The following is a 12,137-nucleotide window of genomic DNA, read 5'->3' on the forward strand; positions in this document are numbered from 1 at the left end:
GCTGCCCAGGTAAATGCTATCTTCTCCATGTGATGGTAACTTATACTGTTAACTTTGCAACCTCTGTTCTCCATGGCATAAATGATCTATGGTCAGAGTCCCATAGCAACAAACATAGGCTCTATCAACAAAGACGTCTACAAATATCATGGTGATAGAACCAAGAGATTTTTGCAGCTGCTATTCTAGGTAAAGGTACATTGATGACAGGAATAAAGACAGAGGCATTGAGATTAATCTGGTAACTTTATTTAATATTTACCATTCAGCAACTATTGACATGAACATCTGAGCTATCAGAATCTCTTGAAATGTTCTGCTATATAGCTGCTTTAAAATATACACACATGATAAAGTCAACTGTTTACTGCCAAAAATTTTTAAAAAAGCTTCAAGAGCAAATAACACTGATTTTATTCTGTGCCCAAGCACTAGTCCAGAAACCTATTAAATTACACAGGAAGAGGAAATCAAAGAAGCTTTGTTATCTTATGCATGTCAGCTTATTTAAATGGAAGATTTTACTTCTTTAAAACAACAGAAATAAGGAGCTTCCTACATACATATATATGTATATATATATATATATTTTAGGATGTGATTACAAACACAAAGTGTTATCATCAAATGCAAAAGCTAGTTCAAGAAATTTCCAACTGCAAAACTTGCAAGATACAAAGCTAAAATTCATATGTTCCTTTCCTCAATTATGAATACTTTCACTAAACATAAATATTTTTACATATATTAATTTTCTGACATTCAAAATTGTAAAGTCAATATGGCAGAATTGTTAAAAGCACATATGTACAAATATTCTTTTTCCATACATAAAGTATTTGGCATAATTATAACAATCATACTGCATCCACAATTGTTTGCTTTTATTTTTACTGTTTTTTACACATAATGGTATCTCTTATTAAAATTAACCAGTTATGTACAAAAATACTTGAACATTTATTATAGAAAACCTCTATAACCAGCCTCAACAGCATATACCTGCTGAATGGTTTCATTAAGAGAATATAAAAAAGTGTTCACTGCCTTCCAGGTAATCTATCAACAGAAACAAACACAATTAAACTAAGATGAGCTTCCCAACAAAAGAGGGAAAATATTTAACAGTATGGTTTAAAATACAGTTCATACCTATTGTCATTTGAGTGTTATAAACAGTCAGTAAAAGAAAAAACATAGATACAAAATACATTACTACATACAAGGTGCTTTTTTTTCACACTCCTACAGTCGTGGCATCAGCGAGTCTATTCTATTTCCATCTAAGATGCTACATTGCAATACCAACCTAGAATGGCCCATAATCCTCTTCCTCCAACCAAAGTATGAGCAGAGAAGCCAAACTCCATGGTTAGAATGGAGAATTTGAGGAATTCTTCATTTTGTACAGGATTGGAAGTTAATGCCCTTGCCTTTTCAAAGTCCTTTTGCCACTCAATCATGCTAATACATTTTCGCTAAGGTTTCTTTCTTCTTCCACTCTACTGATTTAATACTGTTCTGTATTGATTCCTGAATTCTTGTTAATAGGACTCAGTAATTTGTGCCTATTTAATACGTGAATACCTGCTCTTCTTCAATGACACGTTTTATATAGGAAATCATCAAGTAAGGAAGCACAAAATGCAAGTAAACATTTCTCCTGGGGTCTTTAACTTAATCTAGCTGATTGGAACTCTGAAAGCAAATTGCACCTTGAAAAGAAATACAGCAGATAGCATGGCATCAGGGTACTAAAAGATTTAGCAACCAATTCACAAAGTAGAGTTTTAGAATGTAGACAGCTGTCAAATGTCAAAAGCAACCTCAAAGAAGCATTTTGTTTCAAGAACAAAACAACTTCCTGTCCCAATCCTCTGAACCCTTAAGTATCTTGTCTAACCTGCCTGCCATAACCTTAATTCTGAGGACAGGAGCTGAACATTCTGCTCAAGGGAAGAGCCACAATCTCACCTTATTTACAAAAGTCTAAAATAAGGACCATTGTGTTAGGATGTGCACAGGCTGATAAGCTTTCTCAGTATCAAGTATTCAGAAAAAGATATACAACATTATCACGCATTGTATTGCTTGACAATATCGTATTGTTTTAAGATTAAACTATGTAAAAAAAAGTGAACATAAAAAGATACAAAAAGTGTCTTTTTCATGATTTACCACTTTCAAATGAGAAACATTTTAATGAGACTCAGCCCTACTTCATGTAACACCTGGCGTTTTAGATCAGTAACTTTTATATACTGTGCAACATTATATTAATAAGCAAATTTAAATTCCATTCATTTAAACAAAGATCTGAGTAAGATATTAAAGTGCCTACACTAAATGTCTTCTCATCAGACTTATTTTGTAAACGGCAAAGAATTCATCGCAGGTACATAGAAAAGTGAATTATAACTGAGAGACCTTGCGGGGCAGGGGCCTGGGCCGCGGTCCGGGCTCAGTCCTCCGGTTGCCGTTCTCCAGGTGGCTGGACCGTGCTGCCAGGGGCTTGGGAGGCAGGGCGGGTGGCTCGGAGGTGACAGGGATGGAGAGGCTGTGAGGTAGCGGGACCGGGCGCCGCAGAGTCCGCTCATAGACGCTGTACGGGGGTGGGGTTTTGCTCTCCTTGCGCACCGGCTCCTCCGGCCCGCTGAAGCTGGGCACGGGCACCGGCACGGGCACAGGCATAGGCACAGGCACGGGCACGGGCACGGGCACCGACTGTTCGTTCACCTGATTTTCAAAGCCTGAGGTTTCCGACGTGCTACACCGGCTGAGAGAAGAGATTCCACTGCTGTAACTGCCGGACAAGACCGGGGAGTTGGAGCTCAGTCCTGGGGAGTGGTACTCCACCGGAGATGGCGTGAAGGACTGCACGGAGCCCTGTTCCACAGGGGCGGGAACAAAAGCGAGAAGAGAGACAGCAGTCAGGGACACCGCAAGCAAAGTTTGCCACGTTTCCCCAGGACCACGTGATGAAGTCCCGGTCTCCAGTGCCCAGCAGGTGGCTGCATCTTGATACTTAAGGAAGCTTCCATGACTCTAAGCCAACCTTTCTAGTTTCCTTCTAAAAGATAAACTTGACTCAGGGAAATCTGAAAAGTGCAGAGGGAAATCTGTGGCTTGCATCAACAAGCCACAGAGAAGCCTGGGACTGACCACATCCTCCAAGCCTCAGCCTCCAGCCTCCAGCCTCTAACCTCCAGGTGTGGGAGAAAATAAGTCTGTTATCTAAGCCACCGGGCCTGTGGTATTTGTGATAGCTCAAGCTATGACAAACGCCAGACTTCAATCTAAGTGTTGCAGGACTGAAAATACCATCAGACCCTAATCTGCCTGGCTCACCATTTACCAGCTCACCTCACTGGTTGCTTGCAGAGGAAGACAGGAATCAGCAAGAGAATCTGGAGGCATACATTATCAGTCCTATCTGAACTAGGGAGTAAAGCTTTTGGGCGACACCATTTGCTTTCCTATTTCAGCAGCCCACATGCTAATAACTGGCAGATAGGCAGGAGAAGAAGACACAGCAACTTGAGGCCAAGTGGGTAGGACAAAACTGGAGGTCTTGTAATTGACTCTTCTGTGCGAAGACAGGAGAACTCTGAACCAAAGCTGCAAACTGACAGCACCCCGAGCTCTTGCCTCCTGAGATGTGAGCCACTTCATCTGCCATGTTTTCAAAAAACCTAATTTGGTTGCTAATTTTTAAAACTAGGAAGATGTTAACATAAAGCTCCAGCTTAAAGGCATTTTTTAGAGAGTCAGGAGCTCTGTAACAGCAGCAGAGCTTTGCTTACGGAGATGACTGGAAGCTGTGCAGGGTCTGTCTGCCCTTTAAGGATGGGGTATGGAGACTTCAGTTTACCATAGACCCCACTTCTCCACATGGTGCTCCAGCCAACCTGGTCAGCTGGCTCTGTCTGGCATCTGAGTCTGCTACCCCACCCCCAAAAGCTGGTATCTTAAGAACTTCTAAGGAATCCTAGGAGATAGTCTCTGACCTGAAGACCCCAGTGGGAAATGCTGTCTATGACATCCTCTTTGGGTGCATTGAAAACATATTAGTAGTATGTTAAGGTTGTATACTTAAAAAAACAATCTCAATAACTTTATTTAGCCCAATGTTTTCTAAAGAGATCTTTTTTTTTTTTTACTTATCACCTCATGCCTTTTAGATTAATGTTTTACAGTACAAGTTTTATACTTAAAAAAACAAACTTAAAAACTTTTTTTTACCCCATTTTTTTTAAAGAGATTTTTTTTTTTTTTTTACTTATCACCTCATGCCTTATAGATTAATGTTTTACAGTACACACTTCAAGAAATGTTATCCTAGGCTAACTTTATGTTGGTCTCCAGGAGACCCAGTAGGCTGGGCTGGCTGGCCAACAGGCACCTGTCTACCTCCATAGCACTAGGATCACAAGTGCATGCCACCATACCAAGCATTTTTAAATGGGTTCTGGGAATCTGACTCAGGCCCTTCCTTGCAAGGCAAGCACGTTAGTAACTGAGCTATCTGTGCTGCCCCTGTTTTTCTCTTTTTAAATTAAATAATGCTGGTAGACATAAATCATTTCATAGGAGCGTAAAATTAAGCACATGGTGAACTATGAGAGCCAAATTTGTTGATATTAAAAAGAAAGAGCTCGAATTCAAAATAAGAGGTAAGTTTAGTTTCTAGTAAAGGGGTAATTCTAACATGTAAATGTTGACAAAAATATACCCCAAATTCTATCAGATAAGTTAGTGAACTACATTCTAATCATAGCAAAGCTCAATACTTGGTGGTATTGTGCCATGTAAAGTAACCTAGGTCATGTGATCTCTTTTCTCTTCCTTCAAGCCCCATTTATAAAGACATAGTTACAAGACTGTCTCCAGCCACTACAAATACATGCAGGTCTATAGAGAGGCAATGCAGACCAGCTTGCTAACTGGAATTGTTTATCAGCTACTTGAGCAAGGTTGCTTTTGCTCTTTAAGAATTAATCTCTTGTTGGGTGTGGTGCCACATGCCTTTGACCCCTGCACTTGGGAGGCAGAGGCAGGCGGAGCTCTGTGAGTTCAAGGCCAGTCTGGTTTACATAGTAACATAACGAGTTCCAGGACTGCTGGGGCTACAGGGAGACCCTGTCTCAAAAAGACCCCCCCTCAAAAAAAATGAATCTCTTAGCAGGGTGTGATGTGCACACCTTTAATCCTAGCACAGGGAGGCAGAGGCAGGAAGATCTTGTGAACTCCAGGCTAGAATGGTCTACGTGAGTTCTAGGCTAGCCAGGGTGCATAATGAGACCTTGCCTCAGATAAACAAAAACAAAAACAAAACAACCCACCCAACCCCAAAAAAACACACCCCCCCACGTTACTTATTATATTATTTCTACTTTGCAACGTCATTTTAAAAACATAGTAATTTCAGAACCATGTGGGATTGCTTTTTGAGTCAGAAGATACAAAGATGTGGAAAGGCCAGGCTGCCTTTCTTTTCTCACATCAGGATTACAGCAATGGCTTCCAAAGCAGATGCTGTCACACGGGCTTTATGGCAACAGCTGCACTGCAGAGTGACAGTAAAACTAGAAAATAATTTGCACTTACCAGCAAAATCTTACATCAGAAAATTTGGCAATAAAAGGAAATCACACGTTTTTTGAGCTTTTTCTTCTTTTCTGGTTTTGTTTCTCCTGCTATCGGCAGGTGCCCTCAGCAGCAGAGATGCGCTGCTGGGTCACAACCTGCCCCCACGCGCTTGTGGAGGCTAATTTGTCTTTTCCACCTTAGCCAGAACTATCTCATCAACACAGAGGACACAGAGTGTGTAAATCCTAAGTCATTCTGTACAAGCTGTTCTTCCACACTTCAGCCTCTTAGCTGCGCCTGGGGTTGCAGCTCTGAACACCCGCCCTCTCACATGTACTGACAAGCCCTGCAGCAAGTCTGATCGAATATGGATAAAGGCTAAATATTATTCTTTATTTTCATAAGGGATTTATATATTTAGAGATGTTAAATACCCTGTATTTACATACCAGTTCAAACATCTGACCTTTTAAAGCGTGCTGGTTTGTTCCCCAGAAATTTCTCAATCCATTTTTAACCTCTTGTATTACCTAATCAAGTATGCATTTGCACTGTGAGACATATTTAGTACAAAATATTAAAGGAGAAAAAGTTGAGTTTGGCTTTGTCAAAATGGATGAGGTTCATGATGAAGGCCAAAACCCAGCGAAGACTATTTAGTAGACCTTGATTATTGATGCTTTTCAATCTTAGTGTGTGTGTGTGTTTTTAATGTGCTTCAAAGCAAAAGCATAAGTTGAAAATATCCCAGGAGTTAAACTGTGACCATATTTCTTTTCTCTTTCAGTACTTACAGTTTGTAAGTTCTCACTGCCACTATTTGGAGAATTAAGATAATGATAATGTGGGGGCTGGAGAGATGGCTCAGTGGTTAAGAGCACTGGCTGTTCTTGCAGAGGACCCAGGTTCCGTTACCAGCACCCACATGGCATCTAACAACAGCCCTCAACTGTAGTTCCAGGGTGTTGGGCTCTCTCTTCTGGCCTCCACAGGCATTGCATACACAGGTACACTTAAATACATGCAGGCAAAATATTCATACACATTTTAAAAAGAAAATTTAAAAATTAAAAAAGATGACAATAATAAAAACAATAAAACCAATAATCAACAACTATAACAGCAAGGGTTGCACATTCATGGGTGATGCTCCCCAAGGGGAAAAGCAGAGCTGTTTCTTTGCCCATTGTCCCTTTTTCTTGATATGTTCTTTGCCTTGTCTGTGAAAGTGAAAGCACCTTTTGACATACTTGAGATTTAGAGAAAAAAGAAATCAGGACCAGTCTCTGGTCCCAGGTGAAGGAGAGGCCAGTACCTTCATTGGAGACCGCCCAGCAGGTGAGGGGGATACTGATGTTGTGTGTCTTGCTGGCGAAGCTGTAAATGAAGAGAGGGAAAGAACATTTCAATTATGAAAAACCAGAAAGCAGCCTCTCTGTAAATGTGTTCTGTGTGTAAAAACCTGGATAGACGGTCCAGTGTATAAGGATCTCCTCGGCGAAGATCAAGGAGAAACTAAATGATGTTCTTCTAGAACAGATTCCTCACCAAGACATGGGCCAATTAGTGAAAAGTTACCAGTGCACACACAGTACTTTGATCAGAGTATAAGGACAGGGTTTCATGTAGCTCAAGTTGGCCTTGAACTCAACATGTTGCTAAGGATGACCTTGAACTCCTGCCTCCTGCCTCTACATGGCAAGTGCTGGGATTATAGGTGTGTATCTCCACACTCAGCTCAAATATCCTATTTCCCCCAAATCCAGATACTTTTCACTGCTTGATCTCTTTAGCTCATAAGGTGCTTTTGACATAAGATGTCAGGAGTCCTTGGGAGACAGCTGTTGGCTTTGGTCTGAGAAGCAATGGGACAATCAAGGCCACGTAGGCAGCCTAGAATACCTCAGTGGAGATTTATTTTGTCAGCTTTCCATTTCACCTCATCTCTCAGCACAGATGAAAAGCCTGCTTATGTCTACACAAGAGGCGAGCAGTTCCCATTTCTCTCCTCATGTCCAAGCTTAGGTCTTCCCTTAGCCCCTTGAGTGGTGGTATTCTCTGATATCATCATCATGGTGAGGAAAAGTGATCTCTGCTTCTCTCTCTGGATTCTGGGGTCTGACATTTGGGACCCAGTATCTGTGGTGGTATTGGCCTGTGTGTGTGTACTTTTGGATCAGATCCAGCTCTCTGGAGCATAACTGCATAGTGTAAAAGCAGCTTGTGACATAGTCAACAGGGTAAGGACAAGCCACACTTCCCAATTCCACACAGACAGGTTGTGGTGAATGCAGAGGTCCTCTGTGATTACCTGCCACTCTCCCAGATGTCACACTAAGATTTGTAACTCAGAAGAAAACTACAGAAAGGCTGAAAAGAACAAAAGACAGACAGTTGCACAGCCCCACAACAGAGACCATGGATGATGACATCAGGACAGCACATGAGAGCAATCAGTGCAGAAGGGATGGTAGCCCTGCCAAGTCACTCCAGAGAGGCCCGTTCACCTGCCTGAGCTGAGTCCTCAGGGACCACAGAGAGTAGCCTACTGCCACACTGTGGGGGCCTCTACCCTGCATGCCGACGGACCCGTCAGCGTCTCACATCAGGGCTCTGTCTCTGATCTCATGCACTGTAGGTGCTGACTCGGGAAGAAAATCAGGTATGGACAGAGAAACCAGCCTTGATGGGGGTTCTCCTTCTGCTACCACTTGGGCAGAGTTCAAGATTTCCAGTTGCTCTTGACTCAGTCTTGGTTACTACACACAGCCCTGATACCTACTACTTGCTCATTCTCAGCTACTTTTTCTGGAAAGGTACTTTCCACATACTTAAGAGGTCCATTAGCATCCTTGATGTCAAGTTGGAACTGACCAAGGAACCCAGTTAGCACGGATATTATTTTCCATAGTAAGAACTTTCAATCTTATTGTTTCTTAACAATGTCTTTCAAGTTCCTAGATTCAGGGACACACCAGGCTTTTAACCTGGAGACTGCAGGTTAAATGTGAGAGATGCATGTCACAAAGGAAACAGAAATGATCTGGCTGAGTCCTCATTTCCCACGGTCAGACTGATACACTAATGCAGACGATCAATAAAGTTAAAGTTATTTCTCATTCTGTTTAAACATCTCATGCGCCTTTCAGAAATTATTGATGACTTGACTTTTAGCTTCAACAAGTTGAGAACAAATTGGCTACTATGCAGCTTATTTTTAAAAATGGTAAAAATAAATGGAAGCGATGTTAGACCATAGCTAATGGAACATGAATGCTCAGTCTAAAAACGATGAAGGAAATAGTACCATCTTTTCTTTTTAGGCCGGCTGTATTTGTTCTTTTTTTTTTCGGTCTTTTTGAGACAGGTCTTCCTATAGCCCCAGCTGGCCTGGAACTCACTATGTAGACCAGGCTGACCTTGAACTCACAAGAGATTCTTACCTGCCTCTGCCTAGGATTAAAGCCCTGTGCTACCATGCCCACCCGGCTGCCAGCTGTATTCGTAAAGCTTCAACAGTCACAGGTAAGTGCTGACTAGACTCCCTGTCACCAGAGTAGGTAGTCAGCAAAGCTGGTGCCCCTCTTAAAAACTGCACCTCCCTCCCAAACAGGTCACCAAGCAAGTGGCTTGTTTAATAGGAAAGGTGGACTTTTACTGCTATAAATTCATAAAAGAATCAGTTTCTGTCTATCTGTCTCTCTCTGGAACTCAGGGATCATCATAGCTTACACCCTCAAGCTGGAAGTTTCTTAGATCTATTCTTAGCACTTCTCAGAATCTAGTGATGAGAAGAATGGCTAGAATGGCTTGGGAAAGTGCCGATTCTAGGCCATATTTCAGGAATGCTAAAATTCTGACTCAGGAGAAATGAGGTTAGGTTTCAGAATATGCTTCTTGAACCACGGCTAAAGGAAATGCAGTTCCCTGCACCAGCCCTTAGAGGAGTAAGATACAGACCTCTCAAAGCAGCGGATAACTAAGGATACTGGAGGCACCTCAAAGTCACCTCACCATGAGTTAATTCTTATTTGGGTCAACTAAAACCTTGATGTCAGTGCTGAAGAAGATTAAAGAAAGCAGCCAAGTAAGCGGAGGTTGGTGCAAGCAAGGGCAGAGGAAATGTGAGTGGCCTACAGACCAAGAAAGCTGAGGATGGTGCTTGGAGGAGGACAGCATTCTCCAAAACCTACCTGAGGGGCTTATGAGAAATAGACCATTGTCTGACTCTGTGTAACAGAAGTCTAGGAAATGGGGAAAACACGCTAAGTGCATTATGTCACTATCACGATTTTTACCTCAGAAACCAAAAGCCTACCTTTCTCTGAGGAATTCAGAACAACTTGAAGTAGTTAATAAAAGTTATTTATAAAAGTGATTGTTCAAATGCTTCAAATACCCACCAGTCTGTGTGGGTCTTGGAGGGACAGGGGGAGAGATAAGTTTCCCACTATCCGACATGGTCTTGGCTTCTTTCCCACTGTCCAGGCTCCAGCTGCTAGGGGTGGGGTTCACAGCTGGAAGGGAATAACACAGCTAAAAACACACGATCCAGCCTTGCCTTCGAACACTTGAGATCTTAGAAGAAAGTCAAAATTATCCAGAATGAAAAATATCAACTGGATTAAAAAAAAAAAAAAGACAAAAAACAAAGCAAAAGCAAAACCCCAACCCCAAACAAATAAGGAATTTCTTGAATACTAAGCCTCTCTCTAACTGACTACCTAACAGTCGAGTTGACATTTAATTGGGTGACTGCAGGCCTCTTTATTTCCCTCAAGCTGTCAAACGGGACTACAATATATGCCAGAGTGTAGAAACCTGCTGAGAATTTTAAGTGTTTAGATGTTGAAAAACGGATGGAAAATACAGCCACTAGTCTATTTTAAAACATTATTTGTAGAAATTTCTGGACAATGGCACCCAAAGAGAAGGCAAATAAATGCATTCTAATACTTCAGTTGTGTGGCAGAGTCCTGGGGAAGAAGAGCCATGGGTGCCACACCATCTCGGGGGCCAGCGCTGTGAAGAAAGGACACTCGCCTTTAATCAAGGAGTTACACAGAAGTCCCGAGAAAACAATATGGACTTCTGACAATGTCACTTTTATTTTGTAATCTGTCTGCTTCATGCATTACGATGCAGGAATATGAACAGCCCTGCTAGGAAGCAGGCAGGACACACAAGGTTATGAACACTCACTGTGCAATGAAGTTTAAACTATGGAGCCCCAGCTCCTGCTTGCTTCCTGTGCAGACACTGCCATCTCATGGACATACTGAGGATCCCCACATTGTATTCCTTCAAATTACCACTTTAATGGGGTGAAATTATTCTAAAATTATTTTTCTTCTGTTTTCTCTGTGGTTTTCCTTAGTAATGGGGTTGGGAATAGTAGCACATTCCTAGGTTCTACTGGTAAAATTCAGTGTTTGACTTATAAGAGTAAAGCTAAATCTGTGCATTAAAATAGCATTGGCCAGGACCTCACAAATTTCCATCTCCCTTTGGAAAGTTTTACCGTTAATGTATCAGCGTGCCAAAACGGTAATACAGTCTAGTTCTTAATGAGGGCAATTAAAGTGCACTTTACTAGGACATTTCATTAGGGAGTCTTGATTCATTGGCCTGTGGGACTGCTATTTTTGAGATCTGACCCTGAGAGAGGGTGACTTACTCCAAGTCCCCACCCCCACAGTTGAGGAAACCATATTCAATCTGCTCTTCCTCTTCTGCATGTTGCTAATTGGCTACTTACTGCTATGTATTCATTTGGTTCTTGTTTGTGTGTGCATGACCTTGAGGCAGGGCACACTCCATTATGCACTGGATTGCAATGCTTAAACAGTATTTAATTGTACAAGAGCCTGTCTGAGTCACCACAAACAACAGATGAGCTGGCTGAATGAGCTTTGTGAAGGAGACAAAGGATGGGGAAGACAGAATCAATCTAGGAAGCTGCTATTTTCAATGTGCTGAACTATTGGCCTAATTGGTAACTTTGTTTCAAGAAGAGCAGGCTTTGCCTAGGTGACTCCCTGAGTGACAGCAGAAAGTCATTACACAAAGGGGTTCCTAATTTGTTCGGATTCTGCCCTTAGTAGTTGATGGAGAATGGATCATGAATAACTACTGTCTTTCATCAATTCACTAAAGACCACACTAGTCTTGATCATTAAAGATCTGGAACCCTGCTTGCCACATGGCATGGAAGACTGGAGAAAATGAAGACGCAACAAACCCTGATGCATCCACGACCCACGAGGGGCTAGTTAATACCCACCTTTTTCAGGTGCAGAAAGATTGGGGTCACTTCGGGGCAAAGCCCCATCTCCAATGTGATTAAACAGCATCCTCTGCAAAGGGACAAGAGTCTGTTTTTATGATGGAATGTGCTGACAGGGGCTGTCTTTTAGAAAATGATATGATTATCTCCTTATGAAAACTTTTTACTCAAAATATTTTCTATATGGTATGATGAGCTTAGGAACAAATAATTCAACAATATTTAAGGAGAAAAGAAGGAAGACTTTGAAAAAGAAAGCAAT

At 41.7% G+C, this 12,137-nt stretch overlaps 1 protein-coding gene across 4 annotated transcripts in view; it reads right to left on the reverse strand.

Annotated features, from left to right (window-relative positions):
* Positions 1-227: 227 nt before the first annotated feature.
* Positions 228-12,137, reverse strand: part of Dock4 (dedicator of cytokinesis 4) — a 492,219-nt gene continuing 480,309 nt past the window's right edge. For 2 of the 4 annotated variants that reach the window (XM_008829790.3, XM_008829791.2), the window contains 4 exons: positions 11,873-11,945; positions 9,993-10,106; positions 6,905-6,966; positions 1,901-2,886 (listed from right to left, as the gene is read on the reverse strand). In XM_008829790.3, coding sequence (XP_008828012.1) covers positions 2,413-2,886; positions 6,905-6,966; positions 9,993-10,106; positions 11,873-11,945 — 723 coding nt within the window. In that variant the 3' untranslated portion in view covers positions 1,901-2,412. Of the gene's footprint in view, positions 2,887-6,904; positions 6,967-9,992; positions 10,107-11,872; positions 11,946-12,137 lie in introns of all 4 variants that reach the window. The other 2 variants (XM_029561952.1, XM_017797318.2) reach the window with 2 other exon arrangements.

This window comes from Nannospalax galili, unplaced genomic scaffold (assembly GCF_000622305.1).
Source record: "Nannospalax galili isolate Female #2095 unplaced genomic scaffold, S.galili_v1.0 scaffold674, whole genome shotgun sequence".
In the NCBI taxonomy this organism is placed as follows: Eukaryota; Metazoa; Chordata; class Mammalia; order Rodentia; family Spalacidae; genus Nannospalax; species Nannospalax galili.